This window comes from Palaemon carinicauda, chromosome 25, assembly GCF_036898095.1.
Source record: "Palaemon carinicauda isolate YSFRI2023 chromosome 25, ASM3689809v2, whole genome shotgun sequence".
Taxonomy (NCBI): domain Eukaryota; kingdom Metazoa; phylum Arthropoda; class Malacostraca; order Decapoda; family Palaemonidae; genus Palaemon; species Palaemon carinicauda.
In genome coordinates, this window is record NC_090749.1 from 17948671 (window position 1) to 17972919 (window position 24249).

Sequence of the window (24249 nt, forward strand, 5' to 3'; positions counted from 1 at the left end):
AGTCACGTGAGAAAAACCTGTTTTTTTTTGACGCTCGGGGTCGCAAACGACCCACCGTACCTATCCAGGGTTAAAATGTAAAAGATGGTTAAAGTTAAGTGACCTAGTGCAGTGGTAGGCATAAAATTAAAGAAAATTGGCATATATGCAAAAAAAGGATAAATAAATACATGAAAATGAATTAAATACAAATAATGATGCCAAGATGGCTCCTCAAGTTTATCTACCTGGGGAGACACCAAGGCCAATTAATATTTTTTCATACAAACTAAATTTACCTACTTACTATGACTACAGGCTATGGTTATGGCACTGTGCCCTAAGCACTAATGCCTGGAGAGGACATCTGCTATTTTATTATCTGTGCCTCTTATGTGCTCGACCTTCCAATTGTAGTCTTGGAGGTCCATGCACCACCTCATGAGTCTCTTATTCTTATTTCGGAACTGCGTCAAGTAAGTCAGAGGGTTATGGTCCGTGAGGACTGTGATTGGGAACTCATGGTCAGCATGATATGATTCGAAATGCTTCAGTGACAAGACCATGCCTAAGAGCTCTTTCTCAATAGTACTGTACCTAGTTTGAGCAGGGTTCAGTTTCTTTGAGAAGTATGCAATAGGGTGTCGGACTTGATCTTCCTCCTGCAGGAGGACAGCTCCCACCCCTATGTTACTGGCATCCACAGCGAGAGCAAAAGGTTTAGTGTAATCTGGTGCACGGAGCACGGGACGGCTCATTAAAATGCCCTTTAGGTGGTCATAGGCCGCCCGGCATTCATCCGTACAGCAGAACAGCTTTTTTCCTTTGAACAAGTCTGTGATGGGAGCGGCTACCTGAGAAAAGTTGGGCACAAACCTCCGGAAGTACTGTACCATCCCCAGGAATCTTTGGGCTTCCTTCTTAGTCCTAGGGTAGGGCATCTCTTGTATTGCACGGATATTTGCATCTTTGGGCATTATTTTGCCCCTTCCTACTTGGTGGCCCAGGTAGGTAATCTCAGTCCCGCCAAACGTGCATTTTTTGAGGTTGATGACCAAATTTGCCTTTTGGAGGGCCCTCAGCACCTTCCCTAGGGTTTGGAGGTGTTCTTCCCAGGCCTTGGAGAAAATGACGATGTCATCTAGGTAGACCACACAGTTGGAAATTCCCGCAAGTACCTTGTTCATGAGTCTCTGGAAGCAGCTGGGTGCGTTCCTAAGACCAAAAGGCATCACTCGACACTGGTAAAGTCCATCCCGGGTTATGAATGCGGTCAGTGGCCGCGACTCCTCTGCCAGTGGTACCTGCCAGTAGCCCTTTTCTAGGTTAATCTTACTTAGATAAGGTGATTCACCTAAGCTCTCCAAGCAATCCTCGATGCGAGGGAGTGGGTAGGACTCAGGTTTTGTCACCGCATTCAATTTGCCAAAATCTATACATAGCCTATCCCCCCCTCCCTCTTTTGGCACTAGGACCACCGGTGATGCCCATGGACTTTCACTTTCCTCAATGAGACCTAAGCTGAGCTGCAATTTTATCTGTTCCGACACCCTTTCAGCCTGTTGGGGGTTTAACCGATAATAATTCTGGCGGATCGGACACGTTCCTGGGACCAAGTCAATCTTGTGTTCTAGTAGTTGGGTGTGACCCAGTGTGTCTCGCACTACCTGTGGGTGCTGTAGCAGGAGGTTCTTGACAATATCCCTCTTAACAGTGTCCAACGCAGGGGTGACCAGCTTAAAGTTGGCCAGGACCTCGGAGTTGCTCTCGGGTGAGTGGACCTGGGTAACAGTACCCACCACATTAGCCCTTTGTTTATAGGGCTTAAGCAGGTTGATATGGAGCCACTTGGCTCGCCTTATGCCACAATTCACTAGGTAATTTAATTTACCCTTCTTCCCAAGAATCTTGTGGGGGCCCGTAAATTTTGTGCTTAACGGTCTCTGCTCTCCTGGGCGGAGAACCAGAACTTGGTCTCCCACCTCAAAACTTCGATCCTGGGCTTTACGATCTACGTGACCTTTTGTGATGCCCTGTACCTTCGCCTCGGAAGCCTTGGCAATTTCCCAGGCAGTTCGTAACTTAGCCTGTATATCTGGCAGCTCTTCCACCCAGGAGGCCTTGGAGGAGTCCTCCCAAGCTTCATAGAGTATGTCAAGTGGCCCACGTGTGGAGTGAGCGTGCAACAACTCAAAAGGGCTGTATCCTGTGGTTTCTGAGCGTACTTGGCGGAGGGCGAACAGAGCGTAAGGCAAGTTCTCCTCCCAATCCGAAGAGCCAGCCTCCCCTAACTTCGTCAAGACTGTTTTTAGTGTTTGGTGGGAGCGCTCCACGAGTCCTTGGCTCTCTGGGTGATATGCCGTAGAGGTCTGGTGGTGGACACCATGGTACTCCATTGCTGCCTTAAACTCTCTTGCCATGAAGTGAGAGCCCTTATCCGACTGGACTGTGGCTGGGAACCCAAACCTACAAAAAAATTGTGTCAGGCCCCTGACAGCATGACTGGCATTGGCGCACCTGGTCGGTACAGCTTCGAGGTAGCGCGTGAACCGATCAATCATGGTTAATAAGAAACGATTTCCACGCTTACTACGGGGCAGGGGACCCACATAATCCACTAGTACATCATGGAAGGGGATACCTGCAGATGGAATGGGTTGGAGAGGAGCCCGCGGCACCACCTGGTTTGGGTTACCGGCAACTTGGCACGGATGGCAGGAAGCTACGTAAGCCTTAACACTCTTCTGCAATCCCGGCCAGAAGAAATGAGGCTGGATCAGGTGGGTAGTGCGTTTCACACCAAAGTGTCCTCCCAATCCCTCATGAGCCATACGTAGCACCGCCAAGCGGAAATTACGGGGAACAACTACTTGCCGGCAAAGGGCTTCTGCAGGATCGTGAAGGCCTCGGGTGACTCTGAAGAGCACCCCTTCCTTCAGCAGGAAATTCTCCTTTGAGAGGTTAGTCATCTCTGCTTCGTCTGAGTAAGCAGCTTCCCTGTAGGTTTTCAGCGTCTCGTCCAACAACTGAGATTTGATAAGCTCCGTCCGACTCCCGAGGTCCTCTGGGGTAATGGACGCTTCTCCCTCAGACTCCCCCGAGACCCCTGGGCTAGTATTTGGGTTAGCTTCATTCCCTGTGGTGGTGGGCAGCACCGCTCCTTCCGAATAGGTTTCCGGAGTACGAGGCTCAGACTCATTGCTATAAGAGGAGGGCTCTCGCGCCACCTCATTTAGCCAAGGTACTTCTCCAAGGTCAATGTCAGCTAGCCATTTGTCTTCTTTAGGAGGGGCATTCTCAGTCTCGGGCTCCGGCTCAACTGCTTTCATGCACCTGAGGGGCACGCGCTGTATGCCTCTTAGGAGGTCTTGTCCCAAGAGCAAGTCATAGCCCTCATGTCCGAGATCGCTCATTACCCCTAGCCTGCACCTTTTGCTGAGCTGGGGCGTGGTCACTCTCAACTCCACAGTAGGAAGATCCTTAGTGACTCCTTCGATCCAACGGACTGTCATGCGATTGTCCTGCTGAACTTTGGCACCGATAGGCAACTGGTGCCATAAGATTAGTGAAACGTCTGCACCGGTGTCCTGTAATGCTCTGACCGACTGCGGAGAGCCGTCTCCTTTAGGCAAAGCTACTGTGATCTCCCCAACAGCGGGCTGTCTTTTGGGAGCTTCACGGATAGAGATTGAGAGGGCAGCTGGAGAAGAGGCTGAGGATTTGCTGGGACATTGTGAGTAGTTCTTTGTGTGTCCGTAGCACTTACATACCTCGCAGTATGCACTAGCATAGTTCGGCTTCGCCACCTTAACCTTGGGCTTATTCGTCTGCTTCGTGGACTCAGTTGACTGACCGGATAGCTTCAGCCGACAGTTGGCTTCCAAGTGGTTAGATCTCCCGCAATGGCCACACTTGGTTGGGGAGATCGGATTTTGCAGGGGCTTAGACTTACCCGATGGGACTGAGCTGGGGGGCCCCGAGTTGAACCGGACTAGCTCGTACTCATCAGCATACTCGCAGTATGCTCTAAACGTGGCTGGATTTTTCTCAGATATGTAAATTGAGAGCGCCGGTGGGGCATTCCTGTGGAAGTCCTCAATTTTGAAGAGCTCTAGGAGGTTGTCGTAAGTAGTGCACTTTGCAGCCTCGACCCAAAGGGTGTTGAGCCTATCCTTCTGAAAACCCACATCAGACCAAGATGTCGTGGGGGACTTGGTGAGCCCACGCCACTGACGGCGCTAATTTTCAGGACTTAGTTTATAGGCCTCAATCAAGGCCTTCCTGACGGCCTCAAAATTACCCTGTTTATCGGCAGGGAGCGCAGCATGAGCATTCTTCCCTTTCCCCGCCATATGCTTTGACAGTAGTAGGGCCTTCATATCCTCCGCTACGGCACACGTCTTAAACACGGACTCCACCTCATTTAGCCACCTCACAGGATCCTTGTCGTCCCACTGAGGAATGAGTGTGTGGACAGGCATGGAGGGGAAGCTTTGGCCATTTTGAGTGCCGTTGGGGTGAGGGCTGTTTAGCCGTGCTAGCTGGATATCCTGTTCCCGCATCTTCAATTCATGCTCTCGCTCTCTCTCCTTCTCAAACTCTTCCTGCTCGGCTTTCCTCCGGGCATTGACCTCATTCACAAGCTCCCGCACATAGCCTTGCAATGCCTCTCCTTCGTAACCTTGTCGCTCTGCAAGGGCCACAAAGTCCTGAATCTCCGCAGCAGTCATTTTGCTAATTTTATGGGTGGACCTCTATGCTAGACAAAACAAGCTGGAATCACAACTATACAGTAGGTGACCCTCTAGGCTAGTCAGGAAAAAAAATGGAATATCCACGATTTGTGACCCTCCTATGCTAGTCTTAAGGAAAAAAATGGAATCTCCACGATGTGTGACCCTCCTATGCTAGTCTTAAGGAAAAAAAAGGAATCTCCACGATGTGTGACCCTCCTATGCTAGTCTTAAGGAAAAAAAATGGAATCTCCACGATGTGTGACCCTCCTATGCTAGTCTCAATGAAAAAAAATGGAATCTCCACGATGTGTGACCCTCCTATGCTAGTCTTAAGGAAAAAATGGAATCTCCACGATGTGTGACCCTCCTATGCTAATCTTAAGGAAAAAATGGAATCTCCACGATGTGTGACCCTCCTATGCTAGTCTTAAGGAAAAAATGGAATCTCCACGATGTGTGACCCTCATATGCTAGTCTTAAGGAAAAAAAAAGTGGATTTGTAAAAATGTGTGGGTGCGTTCTTGCAACACCACCACTTGCAACTCTGTGACTTTAAAGCAAGTTTGTATTTATACTTAAAGTATAACAAATTAAATAAAACAGACAATGTCACTGAGATTGCTTAATGCTTCGTTAAAACATCAGCCCCTTTACATACTTTCCCTTTAAAAAAAAATGAATTTAATAAATTACACTCCCAAATATTTTATCTTAATAATCTTATACCCTGACTGAAAAAATTTGAATTAAATGTGATATCATAAGTCCTTTAACTTTAGGTTAACCATATTACACAGTCTAACGAAAATTATCCCCTTAAAAAAAATGTACATAAAAATAATATCCCACTAGAAAGTAATAAAAAGAAATTACATACCCTTACTCGTCAAAAGGAAAAATTGAAAAAATGAATGTCACGTGCTCACCGTTACCAACACGGGAATTAAGCCTCACTGGAAATTAACACGTGGTTTAGTGTACCACGGATTCTCCTAAATTTTCGTAAATCTCACTTCACTTAGTTTTAACAAAAAATTAAACATTCACTCTGCACAATATATATAAATGAAAAAAAATTATCCACTTTGATAATAAACACTCAGAAAAAAACAGAACACAAATTCATCTCACGCGGTTGGCTATCCCGCTAAACAATAGGACTAAAATCTACCACGTGGTTTTCAAAACAGAAGGGTTCGCGGTGCGTACACACGCACTAATAAACACAAAACTTTAACAATAAAAATAGAATGCTGTTGCTGTTTTCTTCCACGGTTCCAACTCCAGTGATTATATAATTTACTTGAAATTAAATTGAGGTTCGTCAAGTCGCTAAAGACAGAAAAAGGGGGGAATTTGACTTTGATAAAATTAATTTGAAATTACCGTCTTAGCGAATCCTGGCAAGGTCGGCAATATGTTACGGGCCACTGGTTCGAGTCCAGCCTTGCTTAAGGGACTCAAGGGCCATAACAAAACAAATAACAATGGTAGGTCGCCAGTCAGCAATAATACAATGAATACTGACAAATATATGTATTTACAATAACATTTAAATAAAAATTAATAAAAGAAAAGGGGAGCACAACAGCTAATTATTTATATTGTAATTTATGCCACGAGGAGCTTCTGATGGAGTTTGGGGGGGACCGTGGAGGAAACTCCAGCACAGCAATCACGTTCCCTGGAAGGGGGAAATAAATTGAATTATTATCAGCACACTTACTTCTACCGGCTTGGAACACGATGAAGTCGTGTGGTTAAAACCTTTAAGCAAATTAAATGAAAATGCCAAGCTTAGGGATTTAAACGTTACACATGGGAATCAACACTGTCACAGGGTGAATTAATTAAAACTAGGACTAAACGGCACACGTGGTCTGGGTATAGGGGATAGGATACAAGGTTCAGTGGGTAGGATTTCTTTGGAGGATAAGGAAAAAATGGGGTGTGATAAGGATGGATGGGAGGTTGGGTAAGGATATTGAGAATCTCAAAATCAGACACCTTACCTTTAGTAAAAAGACTCTGGTTTCCTTCCCTTATGGAAAGATGTAGACAGAGGTCCTGCCTCCCTAATGTCTTGAGGGTGAAGAGCGATGGTATTTCCCTCAAGGACGTTGAGTGAAGAAAAGGAGATGTTCCCCTTATGGAGGCTGGATCGCGAAGAAGGATCTCCAGTTTTCCCTGGGTAGATAAACCCCACTTGACCCCCAATTGGGGGGGGGGGGGTAGGGGGGATTGGCCTGACCGGTGTCCTATTGGTCAGGCTTAGTCACGTGTCCCCACATCCTTCACAGCTCGCTTCCTTCCTTCTCCTGGGACCTCGATGTTGTCACGTGACTCGTAGAAGGTAGCTGAAATTGAGATCTCAGGGGGAGTAGACTGGTATAGGATGGTGGGAGGAGGTGAGACTCTGGGTAGGGTCCCAAAACTCGTGGCTTTTCGACCCATGCTTGCTGGCGGGGTCTTTGGTTATTTGAAAAAAGGTGGCGTAATGACCGCCATTACTAACAATATATATATATATATATATATATATATATATATATATATATATATATATATATATATATATATATATATATATATATATATATATATATATATATATATATATATATATATATATATATATATATATATATATATATATATATATATATATATATATATATATATATATATATATATATATATATATAATGATAAATTTTGCACATTTAAACCTGTTTCTCTTATTTCAAATAAGCCATATATTTTAATACATGAAAGTCTGGATTCTCTTAACGACCTCAGGATTAGTGCTCCAGGCAAAATCACTCAAAGACTATAGTATCTGATCGGCTGGGTTTCGAACCCTGGTCCAGGATACTTGTATAACAGTGACCTTACCACTGTTCGAAACCCGGCAGGTCAGATACTAGAGTCTTAGCGTGATTTTGCCTGGGGCTTTGATCCTAAGCTCGTTAAGAGAATCTAGACTTTAATGTATTAAAATATATGGCTTATTTGAAATTAATATATATATATATATATATATATATATATATATATATATATATATATATATATATATATATATATATATATATATATATATATATATATATATGTATTGTAATATTATTGCTATATATTTCTAAATTATTTAAGTTTTTATAGATGTATAAGGTTAAATGTACTGTAGATTTATTGTTTTCCTGCTTTAATTGTTTGTCTTTTCACTGTTGGTTATGTTAGTGGTTATAATAGACTAACGGCTGTTTTATATTTTCAAGTGGTGTTGGTTACGTGGCTGCGCTCCTGCGTGAACGGAGTTTTGGAGGGGCTTTTTTTGAGGATGGTTCCTTAGTGTGTTTCTGAGCCTCCAACATTGAAGGGCACGACATTTGCTACTGGATTATATTTACTCCTCGCCATTGCAGAGCTACAGTGTGAAGCTATTTAGCTTTTTGGATATCCTTTCTCTGCAGCAAGGACCCAGATCGTCTTAACATTTTGTGCACTGCCCTTGGTTCAGTAAAAGCCAAGGGGACCTCTCTGTCCCAAGGTAATAATATTTATACCTGCTTAAGTATCGTGATCACGACCGTTGATAGTCAGCTGACGTCATTAGTGGGGCTTGTGAAAGCCTTTCAATCACACCAGCCATCGTCAATTTGATAGGGATATTTAGTTTGTATTTGTTAGGATGTTCTCACTTTTCGTTGGCCTTCTCCTTTCTGGACCCTCTCTCCATTTAGTATGCATGTGTTGATGATCTTTCTGTAATCGTGTAATTGTTTTCTTTTACAGGGAGTTAAGATTGAGTGTGTATCATCTATTATTGTATTATTGTGGTTCAGGTGTTATTTCTGTCTTGTTATTATGTATTAAAATTAAGGAAATTTTTGTGGTATTTTCTTTGTCCCCTTGAGTTGACTTTGCACTCGTATTGATGTTTGGTTACTATTCCACCTTTAGTGGACTTAGTACTGTATGATGGTGAATACTATTTGATAAGTGTAGTGTTTTGAGTGGTGGTCAAAGCCAGCCATCACAAGTGGCGACCGTGACAGGATCTTTTGTTCCTGAGTATTCACCTGTGTTTGTACAAAGTTAATTCTTGGGGTATTTTTTTTTCAGGCAGTGTATTTTCACCTCCTCGGTGTTGTTTTATGTAAATTTAGTGTTTTGTGTGAATAAGTGATCATGGCTGTTAATGTATTCAAACTCCTTAGAGGAGAGGGGTGGCAAGAGAGGTTGGCAGAGTTAAATAGGGAAGACTTGGAAATTGTTGCAGAGCATTTTGAATTGGAATATGATGTGTCCATTAGAAAGGGTGTATTGCTATTGCACATTTATGATTATGTAAAAACTGTAAAGACAAGTGGGGAACAAGAGGTGAAACCTGATGATATAGTGTCAGTAGAAATTTTGGATAGGCAAATTGCCCTGAGACAAATGGAATTTGAAATGGTAAAGTTTAAGGCAGGGGAAAGAGAAAAGGAGAGGCAGCATAAGATTGCTATGAGAAACCCAGTTTCTTTTTCCCCCGCCCATTCCCCAAATAGGTTAGTAACTCCTGCTATTAATTTATCGCAGGCTCTCAAATTTGTACCTAAATTTGAAGAAAATAATGTAGCAGAGTTTTTTGTATCGTTTGAGAGGATTGCTGCAAGGTTGGAGTGGCCCCAAGAGTATTGGACCACTCTTATACAAAGTAAATTGGTTGGAAGAGCCCAGAGGGTATATGTAACGCTGGAGGAGGATCTATCAGCAGATTATGAGAGTGTAAAGGCTATTGTCTTGAAGGCCTATGAGTTAGTCCCTGAAGCTTATAGGCAACGCTTCCGGAACTTAGAAAAATGTAGGGAACAAACTTTTGTTGAATTTGCCAGGGCGAAGGAACAGTATGCTAGCGATTGGTTCAAGTCCAAGGAGGTGGGAGATTTTGAGAAATTGAAGGAGTTAATATTGGTGGAGGAGTTTAAGAGGTGTGTCCCGGATAAGCTGAAGGTCCACCTCGAAGAGTTAAAACTCGACACCGTTCAGGAGGTAGCTATCGCTAGTGACGAATATTGCTTGTCTCATAAGAGTGAGTTAGGGGGAGTAACGACAAATGTGAAGTCTAGTTGGGTTAAGATGGGTAGGAATAATAATGCTAATCCGAATAATAATGCTAAGGTGTTTAACAGATATAATCATGTAAGTAATAATAATCAGGGTAATGCTAATAATAATTTTTCTCCTAACAGAGGTAATAGGCAAAATATATATAATCCAGAGAAATTGAAAACATTGACGTGCTTCTTTTGCAATAAGAAGGGGCACGTAAAGAGCATGTGCTATGCGTTTAGAAAATCCCAAAATGCTAATGTTAGGCCAGTGATGGGCGTGGAAGAGAGAGAGAGAAAGAACCTACCCTAACAACATCCGCTGATCAATGACTACCTGGTTGTTTTGACAGATATTTGTCCTTCGGTAGTGTCTCTTTCGCCAATTCGTCCGAGAAAAGACGTGTGCGTATTTTGCGTGATACCGGTGCAGCTCAGTCTTTGATTCTAAGGGAGGCATTACCTTGTAATTTTGTACCCAAAAGTAGGGAATTTGTGTTATTGGCTGGTTTTCCTGATTCCGTAAAGTCGTATGCTATTGAAAATTTTAATTTAATCTGCCCTTCCTTTGCAGGGAATTTGAAATTGGCCATAGTTGATAAATTCCCGGTTAAGGAGGTTAATGTTGTGTTAGGGAATGATGTGGCTATGAAGAATAATAATTGTCCGATATTGATAAACCCTGATAGTGAAGTAGCAGCAGTTACTCGTTCTAGTGCTAGAATTGTTGACGCTGCAGAGTCAACAATTGATGTAGATTTAAGTAGTTTAGATCGTAGTGATAGCCTAGCTGTAGATCTTGGAATGTTAACGGACAAGTTAAATTGGACTACTGACGAGAAAAAGGAGTTTCGGGAACTCCCTATCGAGTCAGGGGAGGTGTCTGATATGACTGGTCCCAAATTTAAGATATTTAATATTTTATATAGGTTGAGTAGGCCTATGGGGGTGGATAATGTTGATTATGAAATTGTGAAACAGATAATGGTTCCTTTTGGTTACAGGAAGGAGTTCATGTCATTGGCGCACGAAAGTGGTCTGGCCGGCCATTTTGGAATTCATAAAACTTCTTGCAAATTGTTAGGGAATTATTATTGGCCGAAGTTGATGGCAGATGTAAAGAAGTTTGTCAATAGTTGTGATGTGTGCCAGAGGGTCGGTAAACCCAATCAGCGGATTCTAAAATCGCCTCTATGTCCTATTCCTGTAGTTTCCGAACCTTTTAAGGAAGTCATTATTGATGTGGTTGGACCATTACCGAAGACGCGTAGTGGAAATGAGTATATTTTGACAATCATGATCACGACCGTTGATAGTCAGCTGACGTCATTAGTGGAGCTTGTGAAAGCCTTTCAATCACACCAGCCATCGTCAATTTGATAGGGATATTTAGTTTGTATTTGTTAGGATGTTCTCACTTTTCGTTGGCCTTCTCCTTTCTGGACCCTCTCTCCATTTAGTATGCATGTGTTGATGATCTTTCTGTAATCGTGTAATTTTTTTCTTTTACAGGGAGTTAAGATTGAGTGTGTATCATTTATTATTGTATTATTGTGTTTCAGGTGTTATTTCTGTCTTGTTATTATGTATTAAAATTAAGGAAATTTTTGTGGTATTTTCTTTGTCCCCTTGAGTTGACTTTGCACTCGTATTGATGTTTGGTTACTATTCCACCTTTAGTGGACTTAGTACTGTATGATGGTGAATACTATTTGATAAGTGTAGTGTTTTGAGTGGTGGTCAAAGCCAGCCATCACAATATATATGTTTGTGTCTCTGTGTGTGTGTGTAAAATATGTGTTCGTGTGTGGGAGCTAAACTTATTTTCCAAAGGCACGTATTTATAAAATAGAACTAGTGACCAACCTTACTATTAAATAAATAATATTAAAATTGTTGGCTCTACTAATATAAAAGTTAAGATGTTTATGGTACCTTCATTTAATGTTGAAATGACCAAGCTGTTTCTTCACTTTCTTCAAGCTGTACTTTGTCCCAGCTATTCTTGTTAAGATATCCAAATGTTTATTAGTAACTTTATTTCTCTGTTTCCTCTTCGCAATATTTATTGTTGAAAATGTAGAGTATGTGCCTACAAAATAGCACATCACTTTATGCACAGACTGCTTCAAAACTGGGTATTTTATATCACTGACAGTATGCCAGAAATTTTCCTCACCTGATTTTAAGATTGCCTTTAGCGTTCTATTCTCCTACAGATCAACGATCAGAACCCACCGGAGAATGATCGGGGGAAAGTTTAGCGAGTATAAAACTTAAGGTTAAAACATCACTTTAGATGGGGTCTCAATTAAAGTGAATAAGTCCTTGTTATTCAATGCCTCAAACTCCTTTCCCAATTCTTTCAATGCATTCCTGATAGTGATATAGCTGAAACTTTGCAACATTTTTGGATTGCCAAGTGTGGCTTTCCTAAGGTTTGGAAAATGCACAAATTGTTTGTAAGGTATGAAAAGTGTGTGATCTTGTTTTGAAATGCTGTGACTTCACCTACCATTGCAGCAGCTGTTTGCCTCTCTCATGTAACTTTAGTTTTAGTGCCTTCAGGTGGTAGGCGAGATCAGTTAGGAAAGACAGTTTTCTTATCTACTAAGGATTCTCAAGTTCAGGTTCAACCTTTTCTTTGCTTGCAGTGATCTCACGAATTAGAGGCAGGAAACGCAAGAATCGTTCAAGCACTCTGCCTCGAGATTATCATGTCAATTCATTAAGCATCACTAAATCTCCATACTCTCCGTCACATTCAACCAGAAGTTCACGAAATTGACGATGTTCAATCTCCTTGAATAAAAGAATTACCACCCGAACAACCAGCTGCATTACATTTTTAAGTTCACAATCTTTGAATTTTGTCACAAGTGCCTCTTAATGAATTATACAATGGAATATGGCGAAATTTGGAATTTCTTTTCCCTTCGTCATTAATCCAATGAGACTCTTTTCTTTGTCTTTCATGTTGGGAACACCAGCAGGACATACACAAACCATATTAGACCATTTTAGGTTATTGTCCAAAAAAAAAAAAAAAAAAAAAAAAAAAACGAAATAGTGCAGTCATAAACGTCTTCTCTAGCTTGGTCATATAGTGGTAATAAGAACTATAATTCTTCCCAGAATAAGTGTTCTTTTGGAAATCGTACCCAAATACATATCAGTGCAGCATCCCAAATATCTGTGTTTTCGTTCAATGCCATGCTAAATCATTCAAAAGCTGACGAGTTACCGATTTCTTCAGTCCTCGCCATTATTGTTGTGCCTGATGTAATTTGTTTGAATAAAATTGCATCATTATTATTAAAGCAATAATACATTTTCTCTGCTGACGCCAAAACACATTCTTTAACTATCTCTTTATCTGTAAAAGGTTTCTTATGTATGGCCAAGATCCATGCAATATATGTTGTCTCTGTAAAATTCTCCGCAACATATGAAAAATAAGGAATTGCCAGGGCCACTATATTCTGTTCATTTTCATCTGGCCAAAATAAATAAAAATTAAGATCCCAATTACTCAGTCATGGTAACTTGAAAGTCAATGATTCTTTGGTATGAGGTAAAAATATGGCTCTCCATTTACAATTATTTCTTTTTTTTTTAAAGTGAATTCAGTTTCATGCAACCCTGATAGAGTAGTCGATATTTCTGAGTTCATATTTTTAGCCAGATGAACCTTTTCCTATTACCAATCTTAATAAAAGATGCGTAATACGGCAAAACGATGAAATTTTTATGTAGTACTTAGGAATTTTCCCTTGATCACTGCTGAATTCTCTACATTTCTTTTTCTCTCCTGTGAGCCGCCAATCTGGCCATTGCGAGCCGCCATTGGCTCGCGAGCCGCGCAATGAAGACCACTGCTCTAAGAAGACGCATTTTCTCTCTTTTGGAAAAGTAAAGGAAGCAAGAAGGGTTGGAAAAAGGGGGGAAATGAGGATAAGCATCAGCGATGAACTCTTGAGAGATAGAGAAAAAGAATCAGCAATCTATAAAGAGGGATCTTGATTAATACCATTCTAACAATAATAATAAACACTTTTACAAGAAAGCCATTTAAACTTTACTTTTCTTTATGCATAATCTGAATAAAATGTGAATTCCCCCTTAAGTCATTATTTCGTTTAATTAAACAAAGAAACACGAATCAGAAAAATATAAACGAAAATTACCATTCAAATCATCAATTAATTTTCTCTTTCGGGGAATTTTCTTTTTTTCAATCTCTGATAGACTTCAATTTCGTTTATAAATTAATTATACATGTATTAATATATCCTTCACTAATTTTGCTCGATAACAATTTTTCTTATACTTTAATGTTATGAAGAACTTCTAACTACCTTATTCGGAGGTCAATTATATAAAAAAAAGTAGCATAACCTTCAGTTTAGAAAGATCTTTGTCAGGAGATAAAATGGAAAAGAAGAGATAAGGATTGTGATGAAAGGACAATCAACATCGACAAAAGACAACTAGGCTTCAATCTCAGGTCTTTTGAAAAAGTCTGAAACATAAAGACTCCAGATTCCATAAGACTTTTACTTGCTGATATACATGAAACACCTTGAGATCTGGAATTATGTGAAATTCTGTTACATCAATAAAATTCATGTTACAGATAATAGACCTTTTTTCGATGACCTTTGTTTCTCTCTTTACTAGTTATTGAAAAGATAATCAGGATCTGAATAAGGAGAGAACCACATGATTGCAGCCCGAGAATAGTTGATTTATTTTCTAATATTTCCAAAAATTCGACAAAAAGTTTCATCATAAATTGTTGAACGGTGTTGAAGTTGTCTCTCTGCTCTAATAACTATAATTGTTATAAGTATGAAAGTATGCAAAATAAACTTATACATATTTTCACTTTAGAAATCTGGTCATTTTCACATTGTTTCATTCTTTCCTTTATCATTCCTCAACTGCAATCGTGCAAAGTGTGTACTCTTATAGAATGACGTTTGACAATCGTTGTGATTCATTACCGCTGACACTAGATTCCTAAGGTCTGCGCATGATCATACTCATCTAAAGAAGCTGCTTGAAATTTCTCACACGATATTTGTACTACTTTTCAGAAAATGACAGACTCTCATCCGCTTACAATTTATTAGCGATTTATGAAATATTATCAAATATTCCGAATAATGGGTAAAAAAGTTACAATTTATAACCAATTATAAATTGGCCAGTTTTATTGATGTTCGTTTTTCAATATTTTCTTCTGGGTATCTAAAATATTATTGATAAACAAAGGTTATTTTTCAACATGCAACGATCTATTTCATCCTAAGTGAATACAAATCTTATTTGACCCTTTTTGGACAGCTTGATCAAAGTAATCTGTTTTGTGTTTATTGAATCAACCACTGAAAAGAAGAAAATTTGAATATGCTGACATGTTAATAAGACGAAGCCTGCCTCCCTCAGTCAATCGTGTTTTGGGGTGATTGCAAGGTCCAACAGAGAGAGAGAGAGAGAGAGAGAGAGAGAGAGAGAGAGAGAGAGAGAGAGAGACGAGCAAAAATGTATGTGATACCCTGATCAAGACAGTGTTATAAGATTGTACAGTAATGTTAATTATCTTATTCCAAGGAAACAATTTTCTTTAGAAATACCGTTCCTTGATGATCGATTATGCTGTTTCATGCACCAAACTGCTCTTCATTACTTGCTTATAACTCTCTTTGTATTTGATGATGAATATTGAACGAATCTAAGAAAAGAATTAGAGGTTATCTTGAAATGTGTTTCACTATGAAGATTCTGGTCGATGACATGTGGGATAGGAAGTAATCTTCCTTTTATAGATTGACTCAAATTCTATCTTAGTAAGCAAAAGGATATTTAACGTATTCCTAAATCTCACAGATGCAACAAACAGACTTTTCCAGTTCCAAGAATAATTCCAATTATTCCAAGTATTACAATAGTGATATACGAATACATGTAATATTACTGCCACAAGTTTATCCAATTCTTATCGTTGCACTTTTAACTACTGAAAATAAAACTCTTCTGTTATGAAATGGAAACACAATAGAAGTATTGGTCGCAATCACTTTCTCTTTTACTTTCTTTCATTTTACTTTTTTTGTTTCATATTTCTTTTGGTTTTGATACATTCGCCAACACCGTTTTTAACTTTTCATTCTTTGTGACTGCCATTACTTTCTTTCTTTTATCCAACATCAAACTTTTCTTCATATTACTAAATCCCTTTACAAATGCAAAGTTTGACACAAATATTTTCTTCGTGTAAGTAATGAAGAAAGTAAGAGAATGTTAAGAACTTTGGTTTCATATTCTGTAGGTTGTTAGATGAAGTTTGAGTTGGTAAAAGTCTTGGTAATACAATAATCTATTGGTAGCATCAAAACCTCTGTCTGTCTGCTTCGCTCACTTTGATAACATACTAGATACAACACGAGTTCAAGAAGGAAGCCTCAAATAGCTTCAGTGTCGTAAATCAGGGTCAAGGATGACCTTAGATGACCCTTGGTGAGATCTTACTCTGGAGAGTGAGATTTACAACATTATAATGTCTTGGAGTAAAAAGGATTAAGGGCTTTTAGGGATCCATTTTGAAACCTGTAAAGAAGTAATGTTGCCACCTGACTCTCTCTCTCTCTCTCTCTCTCTCTCTCTCTCTCTCTCTCTCTCTCTCTCTCTCCTTACCCATTTCTTTCTTTCTCACTTACCCTCATATTTCGTCTTTCACTCTCTTCAAATTATAATATCCTTAACAAATAAATATTCTCTCTCTCTCTCTCTCTCTCTCTCTCTCTCTCTCTCTCTCTCTCTCTCTCTCTCTCTCTCTCTCTCGTAGGGATGCAGAGAGGGGCACTAGTGTTTCCATACAACATCTTGATAACTTTCTGCAGACGTGGACTCGTGATGCGTAGGCATAATGTCGTAAGTGCTAGGCTAAGGTTGGTATATCCTCCTTTGTGGCAGGTTGGACAGACACTAGATATTCCACACTACACCTCATGTAAACTGTGTAACCTTGCTAATTAACCTTGAACACTACTGCCTTCATTGCTCCACTGTCAGGAATCTGTTACCTCAAGAACAAAATTTACTCTAAACCTGTCAATATTAACTCAAATATGACCACTTAGACGTAATTCTGACTCGTCATCCACACTTTGGTGACTGCTAAACTGTCTGTTGTAGTTGTTGTGATAATGGAATACGATCTCATATATGTTATTTTTGTAACTGACATACAGATGATTCAATGCTGTAATTTTTTTTTTTTCTGCTGATTTCTGATGTACTGCATGTAACTGCTAATATGTGACTTTATTTGACGTCTTTGGGCGTAATAAATTTATTAAATAATCTCTTATGAAAGTCGTATAAATTCCAACTCACTAAAGCTAGGGATCATTATTGTGAGGTAATTAGCTTAATCCTTTCCAAGTCCTCAAAATGATAACGGATTAGTTTTTGAACTTCAGAGTAAGTTACTTATTTCTTTTTCAGTTTAAGTCACCAAAAGATTTACTCCAAGTTCAGGAGGAATTAGACTTTAGTTAAAGGGTATGCAATATAGGCTGCTTGCGATATACAACAGAGCCTTTTTTCTTTCTTGATATGCTTTTGTCATTTCAAGAAATGTTTGATAAATGACCTACTTGTATATTTGTATAAGGGAACTCGCAGAGAGAGAGAGAGAGAGAGAGAGAGAGAGAGAGACCTCTGATTGTAGAAAATGCTGGTCTCCCCTCGTGTTACTGTGCTTTAAACAAAATCTCCTTGAAAGGTTCAATGTCATCTTCGCAACTCCTGGGATTAAAAAAAGTAAACAAACATTTCTTGTTTCTTTCGTTAATGAAGGTTCTTTGAATTAATGGTGCAGTGATGAAGAGGAGGAAAATACTGAGAGGGAAAATGATATAGAGAATTATCACAGATATTTGTAAGGTGGAGCAGTGGAAATCTCATAGAAAGACTCATGAAGTTGGGCGCAGAACTAGACCACAAAATCCAAGTTGGCTTTCGTCTCTTTAATACTCGTTGGTACTATACATCATTGTGTTTTTTTCTTTTTGGTTTTAAGGTAATTGTGTTGAAATACTTAACCAATATTTTAAGAATTAAGAAATAAATGATTTAGTAAACTATAAATATACTACAGCGATGACCAGAAAACCTTAAGACATAGTCTCTAATATTCATCAGAATTTCCTATATTGCCATTCTTTGTTGTTGATATTGCCTGGAGGTGCAACATGAATGTCCCTCGGTGGGACTTGTCTCTTCCCTTTAGAATCAGTGCTTCGGGAAGAAGTGGGAAAATGGTTCTGAATCATTTGTTGGAGGAGATCTCTTTATCGGAAGTGGGTTGGCCAGGGCACCAACCACCCGTTGAGATACGGCTAGAGAGTTATGGGGTACTTTAACTGGCCAGACAGTACTACATTGGATCTTTCTCTCTGGTTACGGTTTACTTTCCCTTTGCCTACACACACTCCGAATAGTCTGACCTATTCTTTACATATTCTTCTCTGTCCTCATACAACTGGCAACACCAAACAATTCTTCTTCACCCAAGGGGTTAACTACTGCAGAATAATTGTTCAGTGATGTCCTTCCTCTTTCCTCTTGGTTAGGGTAGAAGAGACTCTTGAGCCATGTTAAGCAGCTCATTTAGGAGAAGGACACTCCAAAATCAAACCCTTTTTCTCTTGTCTTTGTTAGTGCCATAGCTTCTGTGCCATTGTACCAACCGTGTGTCACACGATCGTACATAGAAACGACATTTCATTTTTTGTGTGTAATATGCTTGTATCTTAATCAAGAAATCTAGATCGTCTTTTGTTTCTTTGGTATCGTTTGATATTGTACATTATTCTGTTCCCTTTTGGTGTTCAGGTGCTTTTGTTTAAACATGGAATAATAGCATAAGTATAGATACATAATAACAATGAACAATAAACTTTAGAAAATTAACTCCAAGATTCATACACATTTCTTTTGTTGTAATTCTCTGTGTGTTGATATTGCTTGCAGGTGCAACATGAATATCCCTTGGAAGGTCTTGTCTTTTCCCTTCATAGTAAGTCCTTCTGAATCTTTTATTGGGAGAGATATTCTCCGGAGGCAATTTAGCCGATTTGCAAGAAGGAAGAAGGTTGACCACCTCCACAGTCTCTCTCTCTCTCTCTCTCTCTCTCTCTCTCTCTCTTCTCTCTCTCTCTTTATATATATATATATATATATATATATATATATATACATATATATATATATATATATATATATATATATATATATATATGTATATATACATATATATGTATATATATATATGTATGTATATATATATATATATATATAGAGAGAGAGAGAGAGAGAGAGAGAGAGAGAGAGAGAGGATAAGCATGGGATAGAGAGCTTTGGTAAACTAAATGATATTAGGAAATGCATAATGCCAGTTTCTCTAAAAAACAAACGTATTTGATCAGATGATCCTACCAGTTTTAACTTAGATATCAGAAACTTGAAGCCTTACTAAAGCCTTAAAACAAATTCTATTGACAACTCAAAGAGCTATGGAAAGAATAATGATGGGAATTACACTAAGAGACAGAAAAAGAGCAACATGGATACGAAAGTAAACTAGAGTAGAGGATTTTCTAACAGCATGCGATAAAAAGAAATGGACATAGGCAGGACATATACTGAGAATGACAGATAATATATGGATATTAAGCGTAACAGAATGGGCCCCAATAGATTACAAAAAGAAGACGATAGATTGACGAACTAAAAGTGTTTGCTGGTGTAGACTGGCAGAGAAATAGCATAAACAGATGCAATTGGAAGGACATGTCTGGGTCTTTTGTTTTGTTTTGCAGTGGACAAATTATGGCTGATGATATATATATATATATATATATATATATCTGTGTGTAAGCATGTATGTATGTATGCATTCCCCCAGGGTTCCAGGGTATGCAGAGGACTTCATTTATGGTAACTGCATTTCAATATCCAATTTATTTCTCAACTCTCATAAATATTAATATTATAAAACATGGATTGGCATTAAATTTCGCTGCAAGGAGATTTAAAGTGAATATCGTCAAAGGAGCAATAAAATATTCCCAGGGGAAAACTATATTCTCCGGATCCAATAAATAGCAAAGGACGAATTCCTAAGCGAATTGAAATTTATGTGTATCTTTTACCCAGGTGGTACCGGGTGCAATGAGTTCTTACCTGAGATAATGCATACCGGTTATAATATATACAGTATTTCAGTAATCATTTTATATCGTTATCATTATAAGGATGTCAAAGGTATCTTGACTCTGCTATTGGAAGGATGTGTCTCTACTGGGACGTCTCAATGAATTTGACTAAAAAGATGGGATCCACTTGCGTCAATCTATTGGAAATTATCAAATGTGATAAATAAGGGTCATGAATTAGCTGTTGATAATATGTCGTCCTGAAGTCAGATTTTCTGTAAAATAAACAAAAGGCGAAACTTGACTTCTTCTTCTTTCAGAACATCAATTTGGAATCGACCAAGTTCAGATAACAGTCCATTCGAGAACTCCACAAAAATGGTTAGTTCAACGGTTGGGATTTTTCAGATGGAGCGAGACGAATAAACGTGTTAAGAGAAATATATAAAAAAAAATGATATCAGGTAAAAATTCCATAAACTTACACAGCAATTGAACAATTTGTGCAACTATCAAGTTACTGTGGCTTTAGTAATATTCATAACAATAATGATAGTAAGGATAATAATGATTTTGACTCAATGTGACTAGAATATGAGTTATAACGATAATATTTCCTTTGCGTTTTGTCTCTTGGGTTCACTTTCCTTTACTAAAGAAGGTTTTGTTATTGAATCTAATATATGTTTTTCTCCTTTTTACTCGAAAGTGAGAAAAAAAAAACTTTCTTAAAGAAGGAAGGAGTTTTTTTCTGACTATCATTTGCTTTTTATCAATGACACATCTCCAAAGATTTATTAGAGGACATCGATGACACTGATCTACATTGCTCTTCCAATCTTGATGTCTCTCCTAATCGGATTAGATCCGATGATTGGAGTCCTACCAATCATCAGTCACAAAAGCCCCAAGTAATGGATGGTCATTAAACCATGATCTCATCACCTAAGGAGACTAGATTTAATTGGCTTTCAAAGCCAGGGATAAACTACATCGTTATAGCAGAGTCTGATTCCGGTTACAATTACCTTCATTCTTTAAGGAAAGGATGGCAGATAGACTGATATTACACACACACACACACTCACACACACACACACACACACACACACACGTTTTATGCGAACTGCATGCACATGCATGGAGTTGGATCCCAAATTTCAAGTCAACGAATATAACCTGTGGAAACTCTTACAAGAAAAACGACTAATTGCTTTAAAGTGTTTTTCCTTTCATGTCTCGCATTACCAGTAATTACATGTCAAATGAAGAGAACATTTTTGTCTTTGTCGTCCCATTAACAAACTGTCAGGAGTTCCTAAGTGATGTTAATGGGAACTGCCTCAAACGAAATTACGCAGTTTATGAAAATAAATTTTCACTAATTTTTCTCTGGAAGAAAACTTTCTTTTCAGTGTGAGGAGACTTGAAGGGAATATTTCATCGTCTGTAATAAATTTTCAACTTATCCTGAAAGTTTTTGCTGTAATTCTTCAACGCTTTCGCGATATGAGGGAGAAAATAAGCAATGCCCAGTTGCACCATGACGGTGAATGGCCTCCTGACCCCTGTGCCTGGTCTTATAGATCAAATTCCTCCTACCCATCTCCTCCAAATAAATACTGGAGAGGCTTTTCTTCCCTTACCTTTAAGTGAGTTTAAATGATGTTTCTGAAAGTGTTTATCCAAAGAAAGATAAGGAACGTGCAAGAAGGAAGTGGCTGAAATGAGGCAACAAAATGTAAACTTCATCACAAGATTATCGATATAATAAAAGAATAGAAAGAGTTACAAAAACAACAGTTACTTAGGCAGATCTCTCTCTCTCTCTCTCTCTCTCTCTCTCTCTCTCTCTCTTGGTATGTGTTATTTAGATATCATTTGTGTCAAACAGATTTCTTGAAACTCCGATACCACAAAACGAAAGAACTAAGTAAGTGTGTGATGGATCTCAACTGAATTTGGTTAGAGTTTTAATTTGTCTAATTTCTCTTTCAACTTCATCGCACTAAATCCTTTGATGACTTTAATCAAGAATAAAAAGTAGTCTATTTGATTCCGATGTTCGAAATCTAAACCGATCTTAATTGAAGGACTTTGGCAGGATTAGATGGATTGCCTTAGGATTACAGTCTTTGCTTCAAGTGTGTTTGAGAGAGAGAGAGAGAGAGAGAGAGAGAGAGAGAGAGAGAGAGAGAGAGATCCGTTACAAGAAGGAATAGAAAATCTTTTAGATAATTTCTTCTTGTCTCGTAAATTAATTTTCCTCAAAATAAACCATACCAGAACACAAGACTTTCAACCAATTTTCCTTTCTAAAAACGTAGGATAAAAACCTCTTTGATGCAGTTTATAAAACCCTTGAATGTCATTGACAGGATAATGTTTCCTATCAAAGTCTCCTTAAACAGACTTTATTGAGATGTTCTCCAAAATTTTTTTTTTTTTTTTTTTTTTTTTTTTTGAAAGGTCAACAAAGTCTTTAGAGAAGACCTTTCTCGCCTTCCGGGCAACCTTGAGGGAACTACAAATGGAGTAAGTAACATTTATCGGATTATAAAAAGTAATCAAGTTTTAACTGTTGTGTCCTAAGCAGGACAGGATTAAAGAAACACCCTCCCCCCCCCTCTCTCTCTCTCTCTCTCTCTCTCTCTCTCTCTCTCTCTCTCTTTCCTAGAGAGATATTCCCAACCAATAATATTTCTTAGTTAGAGTCGAGACAGTTCAACACCAAGTAGGAGTAACAAAAGACGCTGCTCAATGATTGAAGAAGGTCAAAGCTTTGATCAGTGTTTGCAGAGAATGTATTGTTCAGCGAAGCCCGTAAATGAGAGAGTGCCAAAGAAAGGAAAACAATAGTAAAGAGAAGAAACGATTTCGATATCTAACGAGAAGAGGAAGAAGAAAAAAAAATATTAAAGAAAAAAAAATCTGAAAAAAAATGACTAGAGAGCAGAGACAATCCTTCAGGATTTATAACGTCAATAATTTCATAGTTTTGGTGAAAATTCTAAAAAAATGAATCTTTATGCTAGCTCGATGACTGAAAATATTTGGTCCAAATTATAAAGTAGCCTAAATTTTAGACATATAATTCATAAATGTCTAAAATATCAACCAATTTATATTGAAAGTGGAAGGAAAAAATTATTTCAAATGAAATTGTCTAAGATAATGCTTTTTGTTTGATTTTATGATGAAATTGGGAATATCATTGAATGTAATGTTCGTAATAAAACAAAGTCTTATCTGATAATCTAAACCGACTTATCATTCTAGTTTATTGCAAATTCAGGTTATCAAAATCCCTGCATTTGATTATAATATTAATTGTTGCTACGTATTTAAACATCATTTGAATAATCTAGCCTCTTGAAGAACTAAACCAGCACATGGACTTCATTCATGACAAAATAAACGTGACTTTTTCCAAAGGCGATCTACTTGAAGCTTCTTCCTTTGGAGTCATATTCAGATCTGTCAGGGAAATCATCCACAGGCGTCGTGAGAGTATGTCGTTCACAGAGAGAGAGAGAGAGAGAGAGAGAGAGAGAGAGAGAGAGAGAGAGTATTTGGTCTTTTTATTTACCTAATAACGGTCCATGTTTCCAGTATTGCTCTTTTTGCAATGTTCATTTCAAATTCCTCCTGTCAACATTTTCCTTTGTATTTCAACTCTTTATGTTCTCTATTACTTGACTTATTTGGGTCTTGGCATTTTCAGTAAAGTCCTTCATCAAGTAACTTTGTTTATTACCTGAAGAAACACTTTTCTTTCATTGGGATTTACTTATGTACTTTCTAGATGAAGTCAGTCACGGGACACCGCCTTAAAGGGACCCTTTTATAGACAGATTCTTAGTCTCTACTTAGACTTTCAGAGCTCCTCCTATCCTGCAATTCCTTTCATGCATCCTACATCTCATCTTTGAACTCTCCCATCCACCAGGGAGACAACGCACCCTCTCTCTCTCTCTCTCTCTCTCTCTCTCTCTCTCTCTCTCTCTCTCTACATCCTCTAACTTGTGCTTCTCTTCTATCAAAGGAACTTTTCCTCTCAAATGAATATCCCTGTTGCCATGCAATCCTAACACCAAGACTTTTATGGGAGGGAAAACCCCAAGTGCATTTCTATTAGATAATGATTTCAAACTATAAAGCACAAAGGAAACCCAAAAGAAAGTAAAGCGAACTAATTGCAAATAGATC

General features: G+C 38.6%; 1 protein-coding gene across 1 annotated transcript in view; it reads right to left on the reverse strand.

Moving 5' to 3' along the window:
• Positions 1–326: 326 nt before the first annotated feature.
• LOC137618902 (uncharacterized) overlaps positions 327–24249 on the reverse strand; it is a 30425-nt gene continuing 6502 nt past the window's right edge. The window contains exons 2-3 of the mRNA XM_068349103.1: positions 2780–4154; positions 327–2680 (exon numbers count right to left, since the gene is read on the reverse strand). Of these exons, the coding sequence (XP_068205204.1) occupies positions 327–2680; positions 2780–4154 (3729 nt within the window). The remainder of the gene's footprint in view (positions 2681–2779; positions 4155–24249) is intronic.